We start from the raw sequence: 24230 nt of genomic DNA on the forward strand, positions 1-24230 counted from the left end.
CACAACCAGAGGTTGTGACTTGTCAGGCCGCTGTGAGTGCCCCCCCAGGTTCCAAGCCTGGACCCCCAGCCAGATATTCACTCCCTCTGCACTGCAGAGCAGCCAGCGCCGATCAGCGTACTAAGAACGCTGAGAAAATGGCGCTAGAGTGAGGGGGGAGGGCGGGGGTTAACCCAGGAGCGGGAATCGGAGGGCTAAGAAATGTACAGGGGAGGGAATCATCTCCTCAACAAGGAGTGTCCTCCCCTGTGCAGAGCGGCCGGCGGGCGGCGCTGCAGCGTCCCCCTGCATGACTGACATGCAGGGGAACGAGACGAAACTAGGCCGCGGCTGAAGCCGGGGCTTAGAGTTAAACATGCGGCCGGAAATCAGGCATCATCGGCGCGGTACACAGAAAAAAACAGTGGAACCGGCCGGAAACACAGTACAAGCAGCATTATCAAAGTCAAACACTGTCCCCCTAATAAAGTGCCCCACATTGCAGAAGGACCCTCTGAATAACGTCTCTATACTTAGCTTTGAGACGCAGGGTCCAGTCCCTGGTGGGGTGGGGGTCCAGTGCTCCGTCCAGCAGGGTCCTGTCAAAGGGCTGCGGATGGAGGCCGGTCTCCTGCAAAGCAGTGAGAACCGTGTTGGCTCCCACTTCAAGCCAGAGCCCCAGCATGGGATGGTGAAGGAGCGCGGCATGAAAGGCTCTTGCCCTGAATCAACCTTAACAGCACCGCCGCCAGGGGGGTGTGAAGGGACATCCCGGGGGTCCAGTGGACCCGCTTTTCTTCCAAATCTGTAGAAAAAATGAAAATCAAAAAAGGATGCATGTGTGTGTTGTGATCCTCCTGACACAAAGCAAAAAACTGGCTAGGACTGGCTAGCAGGGGGTGTATATACTGGGAGGGAGGAGCTACACGTTTTGAGTGTAGTAACTTTGTGTGTCCTCCGGAGGCAGTAGCTATACACCCATGGTCTGGGTCTCCCATAGGAACGATAAAGAAAAAAAACAAAAACAGAATATTCATTCAACCATACTATGCACCCATCGGCGTGCCATGATTGCCGGGGTTCTGCTGAAGACCCTCAGGCCTGGGATAACGATATTCCTGAGATATTCCTGAGAAGGCCAGCCTGTGGCTGGCATTCATGGGAGACCATGTTTTTTGCTATACACAATGATGCATGTGTGGTAAAAATGTAAAACTTTTTTAAAAATATTACTTTCATCCTCCAAGGGGACTTGAACCAGTGACCACTTGTGTAATACTTTTGCAATATAGCACATTGTCAATTGACTGATCTCTTGTGAAGCTCAGCACCAGGGATTCATGGGAGTACGAAAACTACAGTACAGTGAGTACATTGACACAAGGGGACTTTGGCAGGCCCCCGATTGTCATGGTGACCCCATCAACCCACGATTGCATCAAAGATGGATGGCGATGCCATGAGCAACCTCATATCTCCCATCATTTCAAACTTCTTCACAGGAGCACCTAGGTGGTTAATCCCTTTACAACTGGTCGACTTTTCGCTTTCCATTTTTTTTTTCTCGCCATTCTTGTTCCAAGACACGTAACTTTTTTTTATTTTTCAGACAATATGGTCATGTAGGGGCTCATTTTTCTGCGAAACGAGCTGTACTTTTAAAGGAAACCATAAGTTTTACCATATAGTGTACTAGAAAACGGCAAAAGAATTCCAAATGCGGAAAAAGTGCAAAAAAAGTGTGATAGCACTATTGTTTTTGAGATATTTTATTCACTGTGTTCACTATATGGTAAAACTGATGTGTGGGTATGATACCTGAGGTCGGTACGGGTTCGTAGACACCAAAAATGTATGTTTACTTTTATCTATAGTGTTAAAAAAAAATCAGAAGCTTGTCTGAAAAGAAGGGAATTTTGTTTACTTACCGTAAATTCCTTTTCTTCTAGCTCCAATTGGGAGACCCAGACAATTGGGTGTATAGCTTCTGCCTCCGGAGGCCACACAAAGTATTACACTTAAAAGTGTAAAGCCCCTCCCCTTCTGCCTATACACCCCCCGTGCATCACGGGCTCCTCAGTTTTGGTGCAAAAGCAAGAAGGAGGAAAACTTATAAATTGGTTTAAAATAAATTCAATCCGAAGAAATTTCGGAGAACTGAAACCATTCAACATGAACAACATGTGTACACAAAGAACAACAACCCGAAGGGAACAGGGGCGGGTGCTGGGTCTCCCAATTGGAGCTAGAAGAAAAGGAATTTACGGTAAGTAAACAAAATTCCCTTCTTCTTTGTCGCTCCATTGGGAGACCCAGACAATTGGGACGTCCAAAAGCAGTCCCTGGGTGGGTAAAATAAAACCTCGTAATAGAGCCGTAAAACGGCCCCTTCCTACAGGTGGGCAACCGCCGCCTGAAGGACTCGCCTACCTAGGCTGGCATCTGCCGAAGCATAGGTATGCACCTGATAGTGTTTCATGAAAGTGTGCAGGCTCGACCAGGTAGCTGCCTGACACACCTGCTGAGCCGTAGCCTGGTGCCGCAAAGCCCAGGACGCACCCACGGCTCTGGTAGAATGGGCCTTCAGCCCTGAGGGAACCGGAAGCCCAGAAGATCGGTAAGCTTCGAGAATTGGTTCCTTGATCCACCGAGCCAGGGTTGATTTGGAAGCCTGTGACCCTTTACGCTGGCCAGCGACAAGGACAAAGAGTGCATCCGAGCGGCGCAGGGGCGCCGTACGAGAAATGTAGAGTCTGAGTGCTCTCACCAGATCTAACAAGTGCAAATCCCTTTCACATTGGTGAACTGGATGAGGACAAAAAGAGGGTAAGGAGATATCCTGATTGAGATGAAAGGGGGATACCACCTTAGGGAGAAATTCCGGAACCGGACGCAGAACCACCTTGTCCTGGTGAAACACCAGGAAAGGGGCTTTGCATGACAGCGCTGCTAGCTCAGACACTCTCCGAAGTGATGTGACTGCTACTAGGAAGACCACTTTCTGCGAAAGGCGTGAGAGAGAAATATCCTTCATTGGCTCGAAAGGTGGTTTCTGAAGAGCCATCAGCACCCTGTTCAGATCCCAGGGTTCTAACGGCCGCTTGTAAGGAGGGACTATGTGACAAACCCCCTGCAGGAACGTGCGTACCTGTGGAAGTCTGGCTAGGCGCTTCTGAAAAAACACAGAGAGCGCTGAGACTTGTCCCTTAAGGGAGCCGAGCGACAAACCTTTTTCCAATCCGGATTGAAGGAAGGAAAGAAAAGTGGGCAAGGCAAATGGCCAGGGAGAAAACCCCTGATCAGAGCACCAAGATAAGAATATCCTCCACGTCCTGTGGTAGATCTTGGCGGACGTTGGTTTCCTAGCCTGTCTCATAGTGGCAATGACCTCTTGAGATAACCCTGAAGACGCTAGGATCCAGGACTCAATGGCCACACAGTCAGGTTGAGGGCCGCAGAATTCAGATGGAAAAACGGCCCTTGAGACAGCAAGTCTGGTCGGTCTGGTAGTGCCCACGGTTGGCCCACCGTGAGATGCCACAGATCCGGGTACCACAACCTCCTCGGCCAGTCTGGAGCGACGAGGATGGCGCGGCGGCAGTCGGACCTGATCTTGCGTAACACTCTGGGCAACAGTGCCAGAGGAGGAAACACATAAGGGAGTTGAAACTGCGACCAATCCTGAACTAAGGCGTCTGCCGCCAGAGCTCTGTGATCTTGAGACCGTGCCATGAATGTCGGGACCTTGTTGTTGTGCCGGGACGCCATTAGGTCGACGTCCGGCATCCCCCAGCGGCAACAGATCTCCTGAAACACGTCCGGGTGAAGGGACCATTCCCCTGCGTCCATGCCCTGGCGACTGAGAAAGTCTGCTTCCCAGTTTTCTACGCCCGGGATGTGAACTGCGGATATGGTGGAGGCTGTGGCTTCCACCCATAGCAGAATCCGCCGGACTTCCTGGAAGGCTTGCCGACTGCGTGTTCCGCCTTGGTGGTTGATGTATGCCACCGCTGTGGAGTTGTCCGACTGAATTCGGATCTGCTTGCCTTCCAGCCACGGCTGGAACGCCTTTAGGGCAAGATACACTGCCCTTATCTCCAGAACATTGATCTGAAGGGAGGACTCTGGCTGAGTCCAAGTACCCTGAGCCCTGTGGTGGAGAAAGACCGCTCCCCACCCTGACAGACTCGCGTCCGTCGTGACCACCGCCCAGGATGGGGGTAGGAAGGATTTCCCCTTCGACAATGAAGTGGGAAGAAGCCACCACCGAAGGGAAGTTTTGGCTGCCTGAGAAAGGGAGACGTTCCTGTCGAGGGACGTCGACTTCCTGTCCCATTTGCGGAGAATGTCCCATTGAAGTGGACGCAGATGAAACTGCGCAAAAGGAACTGCCTCCATTGCTGCTACCATCTTCCCTAGGAAGTGCATGAGGCGCCTCAATGGGTGTGACTGACCTTGAAGGAGAGATTGCACCCCTGTCTGTAGTGAACGCTGTTTGTCCAGCGGAAGCTTCACTATCGCTGAGAGAGTATGAAACTCCATGCCAAGATATGTCAGTGATTGGGCCGGTGTCAGATTTGACTTTGGAAAATTGATGATCCACCCGAAACTCTGGAGAGTCTCCAGAGCAATGTTCAGGCTGTGTTGGCATGCCACTTGAGAGGGTGCCTTGACAAGCAGATCGTCTAAGTAAGGGATCACCGAGTGTCCCTGAGAGTGCAGAACTGCTACTACTGTTGCCATGACCTTGGTGAAGACCCGTGGGGCCGTCGCCAGGCCGAAAGGCAGTGCCACGAACTGAAGGTGTTCGTCCCCTATGGCGAAACGCAGGAAGCGCTGATACTCTGGTGCAATCGGTACGTGGAGATAAGCATCTTTGATGTCGATTGATGCTAGGAAATCTCCTTGGGACATTGAGGCGATGACGGAGCGGAGCGATTCCATCCGGAACCGCCTGGTTTTTACGTGTTTGTTGAGCAGTTTTAGGTCCAGAACAGGACGGAAGGATCCGTCCTTTTTCGGCACCACGAACAAGTTGGAGTAAAAACTGTGACCCTGTTGCTGAAAAGGAACAGGGATCACCACGCCTTCTGCCTTCAGAGTGCCCACCGCCTGAAGAAGAGCATCGTCTTGCTCGGGGGGCGGAGATGTTCTGAAGAACCGAGTCGGAGGACGAGAGCTGAACTCTATCCTGTAACCGTGAGACAGACTGTCTCTCACCCAACGGTCTTTTACCTGTGGCAGCCAGGCGTCGCAAAAGCGGGAGAGCCTGCCACCGACCGAGGATGCAGTGTGAGGAGGCCGAAAGTCATGAGGAGGCCGCTTTGGGAGCGGTTCCTCCGGCGGTCTTTTTAGGACGTGACTTAGACCGCCATGAATCGGAGTTCCTCTGATCCTTCTGAGGCCTTTTGGACGAGGAGAATTGGGACCTGCCCGCGGACCGAAAGGACCGAAACCTCGATTGTACCTTCCGTTGTTGAGGTCTGTTTGGTTTGGACTGGGGTAAGGATGAGTCCTTTCCCTTGGATTGTTTAATGATTTCATCCAATCGCTCACCAAACAGGCGGTCGCCAGAAAATGGCAAACCGGTTAAGAACTTTTTGGAAGCAGAGTCTGCCTTCCATTCACGTAGCCACATGGCCCTGCGTACTGCCACCGAATTGGCGGATGCTACCGCCGTACGGCTCGCAGAGTCCAGGACAGCATTAATGGCGTAGGACGCAAACGCCGACGCCTGAGAGGTTAAGGACACCACTTGCGGAGCAGACGTACGTGTGACTGCATTAATCTGCGCATGACAAGCTGAGATAGCTTGGAGTGCCCATACGGCTGCGAATGCTGGAGCAAAAGACGCGCCGATAGCTTCATAGATGGATTTCAACCAGAGCTCCATCTGTCTGTCAGTGGCATCTTTGAGTGAAGCCCCATCTTCCACTGCAACTATGGATCTAGTCGCCAGTCTGGAGACTGGAGGATCCACCTTGGGACACTGAGCCCAGCCCTTGACAACGTCAGGGGGGAAGGGATAACGTGTATCCTTAAGGCGCTTGGAAAAACGCTTATCTGGACAAGCTCGGTGTTTCTGGACTGCCTCTCTGAAGTCAGAGTGATCCAGAAACGTACTCATTGTACGCTTGGGAAACCTGAAACGGAATTTCTCCTGCTGAGAAGCTGACTCCTCAATTGGAGGAGCTGGGGGAGAAATATCCAACATTTGATTGATGGTCGCTATAAGGTCATTCACTATGGCGTCACCATCAGGTGTATCTAGGTTGAGAGTGGCCTCAGGATCAGAATCCTGATCTGCTACCTCAGCTTCATCGTCCAGAGAGTCCTCCTGCTGAGACCCTGAGCAGTGTGATGAAGTCGAGGGAATTTCCCAGCGAGCCCGCTTAGGCGGCCTGGGACTGCGGTCCGTGTCAGAGACCTCATCCTGGGACCTATGAGTCACCCCAGGAGCACTTTGTTGCTCCAAATGAGGGGGGCCTGGGGTCAATGATTCAACAGTGCCCGTGGCCTGAGTTACCGGTCTGGACTGTAAGGCTTCTAGTATCTTAGCAGACCATTTATCCATACTCTCAGAAAGTTTGTCAGCAAATACTGCAAACTCCGTCCCTGTCACCTGGACAGTGGGAGCAGGTGGTTCCACCTGGGCCACCTGTAGCAGAGGCTCCGGCTGAGTAAGTGCCACAGGTGCCGAGCATTGCACACAATGAGGGTCGGTGGAACCTGCCGGTAGTATAGCCGCACATGAGGTACAGGTTGCAAAGTAAGCCTGTGCTTTGGCACCCTTGCTTTTTGCGGACGACATGCTGTTGTCTCCTCTGAGTACAATCCAGGAGGGTATATAGTCAAAAATCAACAGTGCGACCGTCCAGTGTAAATGTATAGCATATAAGCATATATATATATATATATATATATATATATATATATATATATATATATATATATATATGTACACTTCGGCACTCAGTGGGGCCAGCACCTCAGGTGCTGCTTACCAGCCGCTCAAAGCGGTTGTGTGATCACCAGATTCCCTGCCTGGGCCTCCCAGAGCCTGTTGTCTCTCCTCTCCAGCGTCAGAAGTGCTGACAGGAATGGCTGCCGGCGTTCTGTGGGGAGGAGGGGGCCGTGGGCGTGCCCTAGAAAGTGCGGGAATCTGGTGCCCCACGGTGCTCAGTGAGGGGGGAGGAGGATACAAAGTATGCTCCAGCCCTCAGCGCTGACGTCCTGTGCAGCGTCCCGCCCTTCCCCTGACTGGCAGGCCTGGGGGCGGGAATATGCGATACTAGGCCGCAAAAGCCGGGGACTAAAGTTATAAGCGCGGCCGGCAAATAAGCGCGGTCGGCGCGGTAGTCCCCGGCGCACTAACACACCCAGCAGCGCTGCAGTGTGTAATGGCACAAGCGCTCCATGCGCGGTCCCCAAGGGGACACAGAGTACCTCACAGTAGCAGGGCCTTGTCCCTGACGATACCCGGCTCCTGTCCAGCAGATTCCCCAGGGGCTGCGGAGGGAGCACGGTCCCAGTGCCTGGAGACCGATTAGGATCCCACTTCACCCAGAACCCTTAAGGGATGGGGAAGGAAAACAGCATGTGGCTCCTGCCTATGTACCCGCAATGGGTACCTCAACCTTAACAAACACCGCCGACCAGAGTGGGGTGAGAAGGGAGCATGCTGGGGGCCCTGTTATGGGCCCTCTTTTCTTCCATCCGACATAGTCAGCAGCTGCTGCTGACTAAGATGTGGAGCTATGCGTGGATGTCAGCCTCCTTTGCACAAAGCATAAAAACTGAGGAGCCCGTGATGCACGGGGGGTGTATAGGCAGAAGGGGAGGGGCTTTACACTTTTAAGTGTAATACTTTGTGTGGCCTCCGGAGGCAGAAGCTATACACCCAATTGTCTGGGTCTCCCAATGGAGCGACAAAGAAAAGTGGCGCACGTTTTGCGCCTTATTCCGTGACCCATAGCGTTCTCATTTTTCGGGATCTATGGCTTAAGTGATGGCTTATTTTTTGCGTCTCAAGCTGCTGTTATTAATGGTACCATTTTTGCGCAGATGCTACGTTTTGATCGCCTGTTATTACATTTAGTGCAAAATTTGTGGCGACCAAAAAACATAATTTTGGCGCTTGTATTTTTTTTGCCATTACGCTGTTTACCAATCAGATTAATTGATTTTATATTTTGATAGATCGGGCATATCTGAACGCGGCGATACCAAATATGTGTATTTTTTTTTTTAAACCCTTTAATTTTCAAGGGGGCTAAAGGGGAGTGATTTGAACGTTTAGGTTTTCTTATTTGTTTTAATTTTTTAAAACTTTTTTTTTTTTTTATTTTACTAGCCCCCCTCGGGGGTTATATGGATCAGAAATCTGATCGCTCTGCCATATCTGCTGATCACAGCTACACAGCTGTAAACAGCAGATAGCTCATGTTCTACCTCACCCAGCTCTGGGCCGGGTGAAACCGAAGGTAAGTAATGTGAGCTACAGGAGTTATCACGTGACCCTGTGCTACCATGAAAAACACCGGAAGTCACGAGATCCTGTCCCGTGACTTCCGGTATCGGCCGATGAGTAAATGTTTACCGCTGATGCCGTTATAATGGCGCTGTCACATATTGACAGCGCCATTTAAGGGGTTAACGGCACGGGCAGATAACGATTCTGCTCGTGCCTGGCAGGTACACATCTCAGGTGTAAAAATCAGCTGAGATGTGCGCCGATCGCTGCATGCTACCGGCAGTAGACCGCAGGCAGTAACACTATGACCGCTAGGACGTAATATTACTGCCCATAGTCATTAAGGGGTTAAGCAGGGAGTGGCGCTAGCACTGAATAATGTAACAGAGATACAGGTCAGTGATAAACACCTCCATGGCCATACATTTGTGATGTAATTCTTTTATGCCTTCATACCTTGCCCACACATCCCATGTGACTGCAGGAATAATGCGGTTCCTTCAAATGTCCTCAGCACTGGCTTCAAGAGGTGACAAAGGAAGACAAAGAAGTCCGCATGACGGCGGGATCGTCCCAACTAATGGAAGAAAAACACAAGTTAACGTGCACAAATAAAGAGTGGTCGTGCACCACTGCCTGTCACCTGCGGTACCGCATATGCCCGGGGTATTTACTTGCCGGTGATTCAATCCAGAGCGGGGTGCACGTCACAAAACAAGATCCAAGGATGATGATGAGGTAAGAAAAAGGACCGCACTCCTTCGCTGTGCTGGAAACTTTATTCAGCAGACAGGTGCAAGGTAAAAAGCTGGAGGCAACCTGTATGTCAGCTCCTGCTATGGACGACGGCCGTTTCGCCTATTGATTAGGCTTCCACGGGTCCACATGTGGTAATAGAACACCACCCCTTTTGTAGGAGTGCATACAGGTTACATCACAACCACATTAAAAGCATACCCAAGATACATAAGAATAGGGACGATCCACCTGCCCGTCCGATAGTGGCAGGGATTGGCTCACTTACGGAGCCCCTGTCACATTATCTGGATTGGCTGCTCAGACCTATTCTGAAGCATATCCCTTCTTATGTTAAAGATAGCAGTGATTTTTTGACACTTCTCAAGGGTATGACGTGGCAGGAGAATTACAAATTGACATCCATTGATGTGGAAAGCCTGTACACCAGTATCCCACAGGATATGGGTGTGCAGGAGGTTAAAGAGATGGTTGCACAGAGTGGCAAGAGCAAACATTTTTGTAACTTTGTGGGGGAGGCCCTGGAATTTGTTTTAGCAAAGAACGCTTTTATGTTCTTGGACCAATGGTTCTTGCAGTGCGGGGGTACCGCTATGGGTACCCCCGTATCTTGTGCCATGGCCAACATTTTTGGGGGCCTTCGAACGCAGGTATGTTTTCTCGGACACCAACCCATACTTGAGATATATTCGCCATTTTATGAGGTATGTGGATGACATTTTCATTGTGTGGGACGGTACGGAGGCCTTGTTCTCTGACTTTGTATGTCATCTCAACACCGTCAACACAATGAATATGTCCTTCACTTCCTCCTTTGGTGGCAATACCCTCAGTTTTTTAGATGTGGAGGTCTCTATTTATGATGGCGAGATCCACACCAAAGTGTTCAGAAAGCCCACAGCGACAAATTCGCTCTTGAACTTTCAGAGTGCCCATCCAGTCCACACCAAAATAGCTCTGCCTTACAGCCAGTTTTTGAGAGTGAGGAGGGTCAACAACACTGAGGAGTCATTTTTACAACAGTCTTTGGATCTCCAAAAAAGATTACAAGGGGTTACCCCAAAAAGTTAATCAGCAGTGTGTACGAGAGAGTGAGATCCACAGGTAATCAACCAGATTGGAGAGTTGGTCTTAGGGACAAGGGTGACAGTATGAAGAGGTTCATGTTCAGCTTTAAGTTTGGACCCCTGGAAGATGTCATTAGGAAATGTTGTGTAAAAATTGGCACATCCTTGAGAAAGACTCCGACCTAAGTGAGATGACTAAGGCGAAACCCTTGGTCACGTTCAGACGCTGCAACAATCTGCGGGACATGCTAGTAAAGAACAGAAGTACCAGCCCATTGACATAGCTAGATAAATATTGCCCACCGGGTAATTACCGGTGAGGGAACTGTAGGTTTTGTAATCTACATGTTACTGGCCGGTCCCTGCAGATCGGAGCACACATGCATGGGATCCAGGAGTTTATTTCGTGCAAAACCAAGTTCGTTGTCTATGTGATTCTCTGCCCATGTGGCAGATTTTACATAGGCAAAACGATAAGGTGTTTGTACGTTAGATTCAGGGAGCACTACAATTCAATTGCGTCTGGAAAAGGGTCACCTAGGTTGATTTCCCATATAAGGGACCACCATGATGGTAACCCGGACACTTTACGCTTCGCAGGCCTCAAGAAGGTCACCCTCCCTCCTCAGGGGGGTGATTTACAGAAATTATTATTACGGATGGAGGCAAAATTAATAATAAACTATGGAGCGCAGGGTGACCTAGGTTTGAATGACCGTGTCGATCTCTCAATATTTTTGTGATAATTGAACTCCCATTGTGTTTTTTCCTGTACCTCGTGTCTTGGTTTTTTAATGAAAATATCATGTTTTGTATTTGCATGCATGGTACATATAGATTTTATGTTATGTCATTCCCCATTGCTTTTAATGTGGTTGTGACGTAACCTGTATGCACTCCTACAAAAAAGAGAATTTTGTTTACTCACCGTAAATTCTTTTTCTTATAGTTCCGACATGGGAGACCCAGACCATGGGTGTATAGCTTCTGCCTCCGGAGGACACACAAAGTACTACACTAAAAAGTGTAGCTCCTCCCTCCGAGCATATACACCCCCTGGATGACCAAATCTAGCCAGTTTAGTGCAAAAGCTGAAGGAGTACATCCACCCACAAGTAGAGATAGAGTAAAACCCGGAATAACCGGAACCTCTGTCTCCAACAACAGCCGGTGAAAACACACGGAACAAGAACTGCCAACAGGCAACAGGGAGGGTGCTGGGTCTCCCATGTCGGAACTATAAGAAAAAATTCTCTTTTTCTTCATCGTTCCTTATGGGAGACCCAGACCATGGGACGTCTCAAAGCAGTCCATGGGTGGGAAATAAACAGAAAACTGAGAAGTAGGCAAAACCTAACTTCACAAATGGGCGACAGCCGCCTGAAGGATGCGTCTGCCCAAGCTCGCATCTGCCGAAGCATGAGCATGCACTTGGTAGTGCTTCGAAAAGGTATGCAGACTAGACCAAGTGGCAGCCTGACAGACCTGCTGAGCCGTAGCCTGGTGCCTGAAAGCCCAAGAGGCACCGACAGCTCTGGTCGAGTGCGCCTTAATCCCCGGCGGGGGAGGCACCTGAGAACATTGGTAGGCATCGGATATGGCCGACCTAATCCAACGAGCTAGGGTCGGTTTAGAAGCCGAGAGACCCTTGCGCTGACCTGTGGTCAGCACAAAAAGAGAGGTGCACCGCCTAAGAGCAGCGGTGCGTGACACATAGATCCGGAGCGCCCGCACCAAATCTAAAGTATGCAACGCTTTCTCAAAGCGATGAACAGGGGCCGGACAAAGGGAAGGCAATGAAATGTCCTGGTTAAGGTGGAAAGGAGACACCACCTTAGGGAGAAAGTCCGGAGTCGGACGGAGAACCACCTTGTCTTGGTGAAAAACCAAAAAGGGTGACTCCGAAGAGAGCGCAGCCAAATCAGAGACTCTCCTGAGAGAAGTTATGGCCACCAGAAAGACCACCTTCTGTGAAAGTCGAAACAAAGAAACCTCCCTAAGAGGCTCAAAGGGGGGTTTCTGTAAGGCCGTGAGGACCAGATTAAGGTCCCAGGGATCCAAAGGCCGCCGGTGAGGAATGATGTGAGATGCGCCCTGCATGAAGGTGCGCACCTGGGCCAGTCGGGCGATACGCCGCTGGAACAACACTGACAGAGCCGAGACCTGTCCCTTGAGGGAATTGAGGCATAGTCCTAGCTGCAGACCGGACTGTAGAAAGGACAGGATGGTCGGCAAGGAAAACGGCCAAGGAGCATGGCCGGAAGAGCGACACCAGGACAGGAAAATTCTCTAAGTCCTGTGGTAAATCCTGGCCGAGGAAGACTTCCGAGCCTGAGTCATAGTGGAGATGACCTCGGAAGGAATGCCTGAAGCCGTCAGGATCCAGGACTCAAGAGCCACGCCGTCAATCTGAGAGCCGCAGAATTTTGGCGGAAAAACGGACCTTGTGAGAGAAGGTCTGGGCGGTCCGGGAGATGCCACGGCACCTCTACGGACAGACGGAGCAGGTCTGGGTACCAAGCTCGCCTAGGCCAGTCTGGAGCAATGATTATGACCGGACGGCCCTCCATTCTGATCTTGCGCAGGACTCTGGGCAAGAGAGCTAGAGGGGGAAACACGTAGGCCAGACGGAACTGGGACCAATCCTGAACCAGCGCGTCCGCTGCCAAGGCCTGAGGATCGTGGGAGTGAGCCACGTAAACCGGGACCTTGTTGTTGTGCCGGGATGCCATTAGATCCACTTCCGGAGTGCCCCACTTGCGGCAGATTGACCGGAACACTGCCGGATGCAGGGCCCACTCGCCGCTGTCCACGGTTTGACGGCTGAGATAATCTGCCTCCCAGTTTTCTACGCCTGGGATGTGGACTGCGGATATGGTGGACTTGGAGACCTCCGTCCACTGAAGGATACGTTGAACTTTCAACATTGCTAGGCGGCTGCGAGTCCCGCCTTGGTGATTGATGTAGGCAACTGCTGTCGCGTTGTCTGACTGGACTCGAATGTGCTTGCCCGCCAACAGATGGTGAAAGGCTACGAGAGCTAGGAGCACAGCTCTGATTTCCAGCACATTGATCGAGAGGGCTGATTCGGACGGAGTCCAAGTGCCCTGTGCTCGGTGGTGGAGAAACACTACTCCCCAGCCGGATAGACTGGCATCCGTGGTGAGAATCACCCAGGACTGGATCAGAAAGGAGCGTCCCTGGGACAGAGAGAGGGGCCGAAGCCACCACTGAAGAGAGCTCCTGGTCTGTGGCGACAGAGCCACTAGCCTGTGCAAGGAAGAGGTCCGCTTGTCCCAACAGCGGAGAATGTCCAGCTGCAGAGGACGCAGATGGAACTGGGCAAAGGGAACCGCTTCCATTGACGCCACCATCTGACCCAGCACCTGCATGAGGTGCCTGATGGAATGACGGTGGGGCTTCAACAGAGAGCGCACCGCCAGATGAAGGGACTGCTGTTTGACTAAGGGCAGCTTCACAAGTGCCGGCAGAGTCTCGAATTGCATCCCTAGGTACGTAAGTTTCTGGGTCGGGGTCAGAGTGGACTTGGGCAGATTGACAAGCCACCCGAATTGAACAAGCGTGGCGAGAGTGAGCGAGACACTCCGCTGACAGTCTGCACTGGATGAAGCCTTGACTAGAAGGTCGTCCAGGTAAGGAATCACTGCCAACCCCTGGAGGTGCAGAACCGCAACCACTGCTGCCATGACCTTGGTGAATACACGAGGGGCCGTGGCTAACCCGAAGGGGAGAGCCACGAATTGGAAATGTTCCTCTCCGATTGCAAAACGTAGCCAACGCTGGTGTGAAACTGCAATTGGCACATGCAGATAGGCATCTCTGATGTCGATGGATGCTAGAAAATCTCCTTGGGTCATTGAGGCAATGACCGATCGCAGAGATTCCATGCGAAAATGCTGCACATGAACATGCTTGTTGAGAAGCTTGAGATCCAGGATGGGCCGGAAGGAACCGTCCTTCTTGGGGACTAGAAAGAGGTTTGAGTAGAAACCTCTGAACCGTTCCCGGGCGGGAACCGGTACAATTACTCCGTTGGCCTGCAAGGATGCCACAGCCTGAGAGAAGGCGGCGGCTTTGGAGCAGGGGGGAGTGGACAGAAAAAATCTGTTTGGCGGGCTGGAAGAAAATTCTATCCTGTAGCCGTGGGAGATGATATCCTGCACCCACTGATCGGAGACGTGTTGAAACCACACGTCGCCAAAGTGGGAGAGCCTGCCACCGACCAAGGACGTTGCTGGCGCAGCCAGATAGTCAAGAGGAGGCTGCCTTAGTGGCAGTGGCTCCTCCATTCTTCTGAGGACGCGGCTTCGTGCGCCAGCTGGGTTTTCGATCCTTGGCTGAGTTAGTGGACGAGGCTGAGGGCTTAGAGGATGACCAGTTAGAGGAACGAAAGGAACGAAACCTCGACTGGTTCCTGCCCTGGACAGGTTTCCTGGTTTTAGTTTGTGGCAAGGAAGTACTCTTCCCGCCAGTAGCTTCCTTAATAATTTCATCCAGTTGTTCACCGAACAGCCGGGACCCAGCAAAGGGGAGCCCAGCAAGGTACTTCTTGGAAGAAGCGTCTGCTTTCCACTCTCGAAGCCACAAGATCCTGTGGATCGCGAGGGAATTAGCGGAAGCCACCGCCGTGCGGTGAGAAGCCTCCAGAATGGCAGACATGGCATAGGATGAAAAAGCCGAAGCCTGAGAAGTTAAGGCAACCATTTCGGGCATAGAGTCCCTGGTGAGGGAATGCATCTCCGCCAGAGAAGCAGAGACGGCCTTAAGAGCCCACACTGCTGCAAAAGACGGGGAGAACGAAGCCCCCGCCGCTTCATATACAGATTTGGCCAGAAGGTCAACCTGGCGGTCAGTGGAATCCTTAAGTGAGGTGCCATCCGCCACAGATACAACTGTCCGGGCTGAGATTCTAGACACCGGAGGATCTACCTTTGGTGAATGAGCCCACTCCTTGACCACCTCTGGTGGAAAGGGAAAACGGTCATCAGAACAGGCCCTGGGCCTGGTTACAGTGGCCTGAAAACTGGAGTGGTTAAAAAACATACTCCTTGCTCTCTTAGGTGAGGTAAACTGGTGTTTTTCTACCAGAGAGGCTTGTTCCTCTGACACTGGTGGATTGAGGTCCAGTACGGAATTAATGGACGCAATCAAATCACTAACATCCGCATCACCTTCAGTTAGATCAATGGGGTACATAGAGGTAGCGTCCGAGCCCACAGTAAAGGCATCCTCCTCGCCCTGCGATTCAGCTCGTCAATCAGAGCCGTGGGACGAGGAAGGAGAAGAGTCCCTGCGTCTCCGTTTAGGAGGACGGGGTCTGGGAACAGATGAAAAATCCTCTGTGAGCTCTGCAGAGCGAGTCGGAGCAGCAGAGGCGCCCTGAGAAGGGGGCTGATGCATGGTCAGCAGAGTCCGGGACAGCTGTCTCATGGAGTCGGGAAAGGACTGGGAGATAGCTTTAGAAAACGATGCTACCCAAGCCGGGGGTTCAGCCACCGGGGCTGGAGCAGCCGGAGGGACCCCTGGGGAGACTCCAGGCTGAGGCACCACCATGTTAGAGCAGGCATCACAATGTGGATATGTGCTCGGTTCAGGCAGTATGAGCTTACATGCAGTGCATATAGAGTAAAGCCTTGCAGCCTTGCTCCTAGTGAGAGACATGCTGCTGAGGTGGAGGCTCTGCAGTAAAGAACACACTCCTTCAGAATGACCCCCAGAGAGTGTACAAGAAAGTCCACAACCAGAGGTTGTGGCTTACCAGACCGTTTTGTGTGCCCTCCGGATTCCACAGCTTGGACCCCCAGACAGATGCAGAGCTGCAGCAGCCAGCGCCGATCAGTGTGAGAACGCTGATAAAATGGCGCCGGAGGGGGGCGGGGTTTAGTCCAAGAGCGGGAACCGGAGGGCCAAGGAGAAATACAGGGGAGGGAAACATCTCCTCAGAGAGGAGTGTCCTCCCCTGAGCTGAACGGCCGGTGGGCGGCGCCGCACTGTCCCCCTGCATGACTGACATGCAGGGGCAGTGAAAACGAAAGTAGGCCGCAGCCGAAGCCGGGGCCTAAATTTGACCATGCGGCCGACGAGCAGGCACCCTCGGCGCGGTTCTCAGGAGAAAACCAGAGAACCGGCCGGAAATCACAGCAAAGTTAAATAACACACTCTCCCCACCATAAATGTGCAAGGGACCCCTCAATAACGTCTCAATACTTAGCTTATGAGACGCAGGGCCAGGTCCCTGAGGGATGAGCGCTCCGTCCGGCAGGGTCCTGTAAGGGCTGCGGATGGAGACTGGTCTCCTGCAAAGCAGTGAGAACCGTGATGGCTCCCACTTCAAGCCAGAGCCCGAGGGATGGTGAAGGAGCGCGGCATGTAAGGCTCCAGCCTTGTAAAATCAACCTTAACAGCACCTCCGACACAGTGGGGTGAGAAGGGACATGCCGGGCGTCCAGCTTGGACCCGCTTTTCTTCCAACTCTTTGAAATCAAAAATCAAAAATCAGATGAGAATGCATGTGTGTGTGACCTCCTGAACACAAAGCATTGAACTGGCTAGATTTGGTCATCCAGGGGGTGTATATGCTCAGAGGGAGGAGCTACACTTTTTAGTGTAGTACTTTGTGTGTCCTCCGGAGGCAGAAGCTATACACCCATGGTCTGGGTCTCCCATAAGGAACGTTGAAGAAAGGGGTGGTGTTCTATTACCACATGTAGACCCGTGGAAGCCTAATCAATGGGCGAAACGGCCGTCGTCCATAGCAGGAGCTGGCATACAGGTTGCCTCCAGCTTTTTACCTTGCACCTGTCTGAATAAAGTTTCCAGCACAGCGAAGGAGTGCGGTCCTTTTTCTTACCTCATCAAAAACACAAGTTAATCTGACTATTTTCCTGATTTATTTTTTTTCTTCCACATTGTAATAACTATTAGCCTTAATAGAATCCTAATGTAACGTGTCTTTCTTGCAGGAGGCACCGATGAACCCATTTACCAGCTTAGGGCTCAGTACAGTGCAGATCGTGATCAGCTTTTCCCAGTGACACATGCTCACATATCAGCACATACCATTTGCCCTGTCTTAAAAAAAAAAAAAAAAAAAAAGTATAATTTGTTAAAGTGAGATGATCCTGTTTCCTAAAGACAATTGATTTCCTATCATCTCCTCTAGAAAATCCTTTATATAAGAGGTGAAGCAGCGACGATCAGGTGATTTTGCCTTTGGCTGCCCATTTTATCTGAAGCAGCCTCTGCGGGTGTAATAGTGAGTAACATACAGCCGTTGAAAGGGAATCTGTCAGCAAGGTATTGCTGTTATATGAGATCAGCATAATGTAGGGGCAGAGACCCTGATTCCAGAGATGTGTCACTTGATGATATACTTGCTGTCATTTTGATACAATCACTGTTGTCTCTGCTGCAGATCTAGCAGTGCTCAGAATGCTGAGGTGTATAACCCCGCCAACAGCACTGACTGGCAACTTTCTGTATACACTGTGCAGTGACAGAAAGCTGCTAATCAGTGGTGGGGACGTGGTTATACAAAGTATGTTGACTAGGCAACACGAGACCGCAAGGTGCCGCAAGGCTCTGTTCTGGGGCCAGTGCTGTTTAATATCTTTATAAATGATCTGAATAACAGAATTATTGGGGAACTCATAAACTTTGTAGGTGATACTAAGATAGGAGGAATATCCAACACTAGAGAGGAAAGAGAGCGGATTCAGAAGGATCTAGACACACTCGAACAATGGTCCGAGGAGAACAGAATGGTGTTTAACAGGGACAAATGCAAAGTCCTACATCTGAGTAAAATAAATGTAAAAGCATATACAGTTGGTATGGAAAGTATTCAGACCCCTTTAAATTTTTCACTCTTTGTTTCATTGCAGCCATTTGGTAAATTTAAGAAAGTTCATTTTTTTTATCTCCTTAATATGCACTCTGCACCCCATCTTGACAGAAGAAAAACAGAAGAAGGGAATTTTGTTTACTTACCGTAAATTCCTTTTCTTCTAGCTCCTATTGGGAGACCCAGACAATTGGGTGTATAGCTACTGACTCCGGAGGCCACACAAAGTATTACACTTTAAAAAGTGTAACCCCTCCCCTCTGCCTATACACCCTCCCGTGCATCACGGGCCCATCAGTTTTGGTGCCAAAGCAGGAAGGAGGAAACTTATAAATTGGTCTAAGGTAAATTCAATCCGAAGGATGTTCGGAGAACTGAAACCATGAACCAAAAGAGCAATTCAACATGAACAACATGTGTACACAAAAGAACAAACAGCCCGAAGGGAACAGGGGCGGGTGCTGGGTCTCCCAATAGGAGCTAGAAGAAAAGGAATTTACGGTAAGTAAACAAAATTCCCTTCTTCTTTGTCGCTCCATTGGGAGACCCAGACAATTGGGACGTCCAAAAGCAGTCCCTGGGTGGGTAAAAGAATACCTCGATAAAAAGAGCCAAAACAACGGCCCCCTCTTACAGGTGGGCAACCGCCGCCTGAAGGACTCGCCTACCTAGGCTGGCATCTGCCGAAGCATAGGCATGCACCTGATAGTGTTTCGTGAAAGTGTGCAGACTCGACCAGGTAGCCGCCTGACACACCTGCTGAGCCGTAGCCTGGTGCCGCAATGCCCAGGACGCACCCACGGCTCTGGTAGAGTGGGCTTTCAGCCCTGAAGGAATCGGAAGCCCAGAAGAACGGTAGGCTTCAAAAATCGGTTCCTTGATCCACCGAGCCAAGGTTGACTTGGAAGCCTGCGACCCTTTACGCTGGCCAGCGACAAGGACAAAGAGCGCATCAGAGCGGCGCAGTGGCGCCGTGCGAGACACGTAGATCCGGAGTGCTCTCACTAGATCTAACAAATGCAAATCCTTTTCACATTGGTAAATTGGATGAGGGCAAAATGAAGGTAAGGAGATATCCTGATTGAGATGAAAAGTGGACACCACCTTAGGGAGAAAATCCGGGACCGGACGCAGAACCACCTTATCCTGGTGAAATACCAGGAAAGGGCCTTTGCAAGACAGCGCTGCAAGCTCTGACACTCTACGGAGTGAAGTAACCGCCACTAGAAATGCCACCTTCTGCGAAAGACGCGATAGAGAGACATCCCGCAGCGGCTCAAAAGGTGGTTTTTGAAGAGCCCGTAGAACCATGTTGAGATCCCAGGGTTCCAGCGGACGCTTGTAAGGTGGGACTATGTGGCAAACTCCCTGCAGGAACGTGCGGACCTGCGGAAGCCTGGCTAGACGCTTTTGAAAAAACACGGAAAGCGCCGAGACTTGACCTTTGAGAGAGCCGAGAGACAAACCCTTGTCCAATCCCGATTGAAGGAAGGAAAGAAACCTGGGTAAGGCAAACGGCCAGGGGATGAACCCCCTCTCGGAGCACCAGGCTAAGAAGATCCTCCAAGTTCTGTAATAGATCTTGGCTGACGTTGGTTTCCTGGCCTGTCTCATAGTGGCAATGACGTCTTGAGACAACCCTGAGGACGCTAAGAGCCAGGACTCAATGGCCACACAGTCAGGTTGAGGGCCGCAGAATTCAGATGGAAAAATGGCCCTTGAGATAGCAAGTCTGGTCGGTCTGGGAGCGCCCACGGTTGCCCCACCGTGAGATGCCACAGATCCGGGTACCACGGCCAATCTGGAGCGACGAGGATGGCGCGGCGGCAGTCGGACCTGATCTTGCGCAACACTCTGGGCAGCATTGCCAGAGGAGGGAATACATAAGGCAGTTGAAACTGCGACCAATCCTGAACTAAGGCGTCCGCCGCCAGAGTTCTGTGGTCCTGAGACCGTGCCATGAATGCCGGGACCTTGTTGTTGTGCCGAGACGCCATGAGATCGACGTCCGGCGTTCCCCAGCGGCAACAGATCTCTTGAAACACGTCCGGGTGGAGAGACCATTCCCCCGCGTCCATGCCCTGGCGACTGAGGAAGTCTGCTTCCCAGTTTTCTACGCCCGGAATGTGAACCGCGGAGATGGTGGAGGCTGTGGCCTCCGCCCACAGCAGAATCCGCCGGACTTCTTGGAAGGCTTGACGACTGCGAGTGCCTCCCTGGTGGTTGATGTACGCAACCGCCGTGGCGTTGTCCGTCTGTATGCGGATCTGCCTGCCCTCGAGCCACCGATGGAACGCCTTGAGGGCTAGATACACTGCCCTTATCTCCAGAACATTGATTTGAAGGGAGGACTCTGTCGGAATCCAGGTTCCCTGAGCCTTGTGGTGGAGAAAAACCGCTCCCCATCCTGACAGGCTCGCGTCCGTCGTGACCACAGCCCAGGATGGGGGCAGAAAGGATTTTCCTTTCGACAGAGAAGTGGGGAGAAGCCACCACTGAAGCGAGGTCTTGGCTTCCAGAGACAGAGAGACGTTCCTGTCTAAGGACGTCGGCCTCTTGTCCCATTTGCGGAGAATGTCCCATTGGAGAGTACGCAGATGAAATTGCGCAAATGGAACTGCCTCCATTGCTGCCACCATCTTCCCCAGGAAGTGCATGAGGCGCCTCAAGGGGTGCGACTGGGCCCGAAGAAGGGATTGCACCCCTGTCTGCAGCGACCGCTGTTTGTCCAGCGGCAGCTTGACCATCGCTGAGAGAGTATGAAACTCCATCCCGAGGTACGTCAGTGACTGGGTCGGAGACAATTTTGACTTTGGAAAATTGATGATCCACCCGAACCTCTGGAGAGTCTCCAGAGCAACGGTCAGACTGTGTTAACAAGCCACCCGTGAGGGTGCCTTGACTAGGAGATCGTCTAGGTAAGGGATCACCGAGTGGCCCTGAGAGTGTAGGATCGCTACGACGGATGCCATGACCTTGGTGAAGACCTGTGGGGCTGTCGCCAGGCCGAAAGGCAGTGCCACAAACTGAAGGTGTTCGTCCCCGATGGCGAAACGCAGGAAGCGTTGATGCTCTTGAGCGATCGGCACATGGAGATAGGCATCTTTGATGTTGATTGATGCTAGGAAGTCTCCTTGGGACATCGAAGCGATGACAGATCGGAGGGATTCCATGCGAAACCGCCTGGTTGTCACATGTCTGTTGAGCAATTTGAGGTCCAAAACGGGACGGAATGAGCCGTCCTTTTTTGGCACCACGAACAGATTGGAGTAAAAACCGCGACCGCGTTCCTGAAGGGGAACGGGGATCACCACTCCTTCTGTTTTAGAGTGACCACCGCCTGAAAAAGCGCAACGGTCCGCTCGGGGGGCGGAGATGTTCTGAAAAAACGAGTCGGAGGACGAGAGCTGAACTCTATCCTGTAACCGTGAGACAGAATGTCTCTCACCCATCGGTCTTGGACATGTGGCCACCAGGCGTCGCAAAAGCGGGAGAGCCTGCCACCGACCGAGGATGCGGTTTGGGGCGGCCGAAAGTCATGAGGAGGCCGCCTTGGAGACGGTGCCTCCGGTGGTCTTTGGAGGACGTGACTTAGACCGCCATGCAGAAGAGTTCCTCTGGCTCTTCTGTGGCCTGTTGGACGAGGAGGGTTGGGATCTGGCTGAGGGCCGAAAGGACCGGAACCTCGCTTGAACTTTCCGTTGCTGAGGTCTGTTTGGTTTGGGTTGGGGTAAGGACGAGTCCTTTCCCTTGGATTGCTTAATAATTTCGTCCAATCGCTCGCCAAACAGTCGGTCGCCAGAAAAAGGCAAACCGGTCAAGAACTTTTTGGAAGCAGAGTCTGCCTTCCATTCGCGTAGCCACATGGCTCTGCGTACTGCCACAGAATTGGCGGATGCTACCCCTGTACGGCTAGCCGAGTCCAGGACAGCATTCATGGCGTAGGATGCAAATACTGACGCCTGAGAAGTCAAAGATGTTACTTGTGGCGCAGCGGTACGGGTGACCGCATTAATCTCAGACAGACAAGCTGAGATAGCCTGGAGTGCCAAACACAGCTGCAAAGGCTGGGGCAAAAGACGCGCCTATGGCTTCATAGATAGATTTCAGTAGGAGCTCTATCTGCCTGTCCGTGGCATCCTTGAGCGATGCACCGTCAGCCACTGCTACTACGGATCTGGCCGCCAGTCTAGAGACTGGAGGATCCACCTTGGGACACTGAGCCCAACCCTTAACCACGTCAGCGGGGAAGGGGTAACGTGTGTCATTAAGGCGTTTAGTAAATCGCTTGTCCGGGAAAGCCCTGTGCTTCTGGACAGCATCTCTAAAGTTAGAGTGATCAAAGAAAGCACTCCGGGTACGTTTAGGAAATCTAAACTGGTGTTTCTCCTGTTATGAAGCCGAATCCTCTGTAGGCGGAGTTGGGGGAGACAGATCTAGCACCTGGTTGATGGACGCTATAAGGTCATTTACTATGGCGTCCCCTTCAGGTGTATCCAGATTGAGAGCAACATCAGGGTCAGAGTCCTGAGCTGCGACCTCCGCCTCCTCCTCTAGAGAGTCCTCAAGCTGAGACCCCGAACTGCGTGATGAAGTCGGGGAAGATTCTAAGCGGGCCCGCTTAGCTGGTCTGGGACTGCGGTCCGTGCCGGAGTCCTGCACATAATAACTAGAGGCCACACCAGGGACACGCTTAGTCGCAGACCGAGAGGTGCCTGGGGGTGATCCCGCAGTGCCCGGGGCCTGTGTAAGGGCCGGTCTGGACTGCAAAACCTCTAGAAACTTAGCAGACCATTTATCCATAGACTGAGTCATGGAATGAGAAAGCGACTCAGAGAGTTTGTCGGCTAAAACAGCAAACTCTGTCCCTGCCATCTGGACAGGGGGTGCCGGCAGTTCTACCTGGGCCGAGGGACCCCCTAGTGCCTCAGGCTCCGGCTGAGCGAGTGCCCCAGGGGCCGAGCATTGCTCACAGTGAGGGTAGGTGGAACCTGCAGGTAACAGAGCCGCACAAGAGGTACAGGTAGCAAAATAACCCTGTGCCTTGGCCCCCTTGCTCCTTGTGAACGACATGCTGTTGTCTCCCAGGAGCGTGAACACTGAGGGTATATAGCCACAAGTGAACAGTATAGCTGAACCGGAAAAAAGTATACAAATATAATGTATCTATATACAGTTCAGCACCCTAGGGGCACCAGCACCAGTAACCGGTGTGGCTTACCAACCGCTCCAGCGGTGTGTGGCCACCAGAATCCCTGCCTCGGTCTCCCAGAGCTGCAGCCAGAAGTCCTCCACCGGCAGGATGTGTTAAAACATGGCTGTCGGCGTTCACAGGGGAGGAGGGAGCCGTGGGCGTCACTTAGAAAAGTGCGGGAACTGGTGCCCCATAGGGATTAGTGAGGGGGGAGGAGGACAGCAATGTGTGCTCCAGCCCTCACTGTCGGCGTCACGCCGACCGTCCCGCCCTTGCCCCTGACTGGCAGGCCCGGGGGCGGGCGTTTAATGTACTAGGCCGCAAAAGCCGGGGACTAAAGTAGAAACCGCGGCCGGCAAGCAGGCACGGCCGGCGCGGTAGTCCCGGACAAAAAAAAAAAAAACAACACTGCAGGCGCTGCAGCGTCTGAAGCCCAGGTGCTCCATGCACCGTCCCAAAAGGGATACAGAGTACCTGTAGTTGCAGGGCCTTGTCCCTGAGGATACTCAGTCTCCTGTCCGGCAGATACCACCAGGGGCTGCGGAGGGAGCCCGGTCCCAGTGCCTGGATGACCGGTTAGGATCCCACTTCACCCAGAGCCCCTAAGGGATGGGGAAGGAAAACGGCATGTGGGCTCCAGCCTCTGTACCCACAATGGGTACCTCAACCTTAACAACACCGCCGACTCAGTGGGGTGAGAAGGGAGCATGCCGGGGGCCCTTAGGGGCCCTCTTTTCTTCCATCCGAAATAGTCAGCAGCTGCTGCTGACTAAAATGTGGAGCATTGTGTGCATGTGTGCCTCCTTCAACACAAAGCATTAAAACTGATGGGCCCGTGATGCACGGGAGGGTGTATAGGCAGAGGGGAGGGGTTACACTTTTTAAAGTGTAATACTT

The 24230-nt window shown here is 52.0% G+C and overlaps 1 protein-coding gene across 1 annotated transcript in view; it reads right to left on the minus strand.

Annotated features, from left to right (window-relative positions):
- The window catches only part of GPAT2 (glycerol-3-phosphate acyltransferase 2, mitochondrial), a 277049-nt gene that overhangs the window by 22708 nt on the left and 230111 nt on the right, over positions 1-24230 (minus strand). Inside the window, exon 19 of the mRNA XM_075346194.1 lies at positions 8909-9029. Within this exon, the coding sequence (XP_075202309.1) occupies positions 8909-9029 (121 nt within the window). The remainder of the gene's footprint in view (positions 1-8908; positions 9030-24230) is intronic.

The sequence above is a fragment of the Anomaloglossus baeobatrachus genome, chromosome 4 (genome assembly GCF_048569485.1).
Source record: "Anomaloglossus baeobatrachus isolate aAnoBae1 chromosome 4, aAnoBae1.hap1, whole genome shotgun sequence".
NCBI classification, from domain to species: domain Eukaryota; kingdom Metazoa; phylum Chordata; class Amphibia; order Anura; family Aromobatidae; genus Anomaloglossus; species Anomaloglossus baeobatrachus.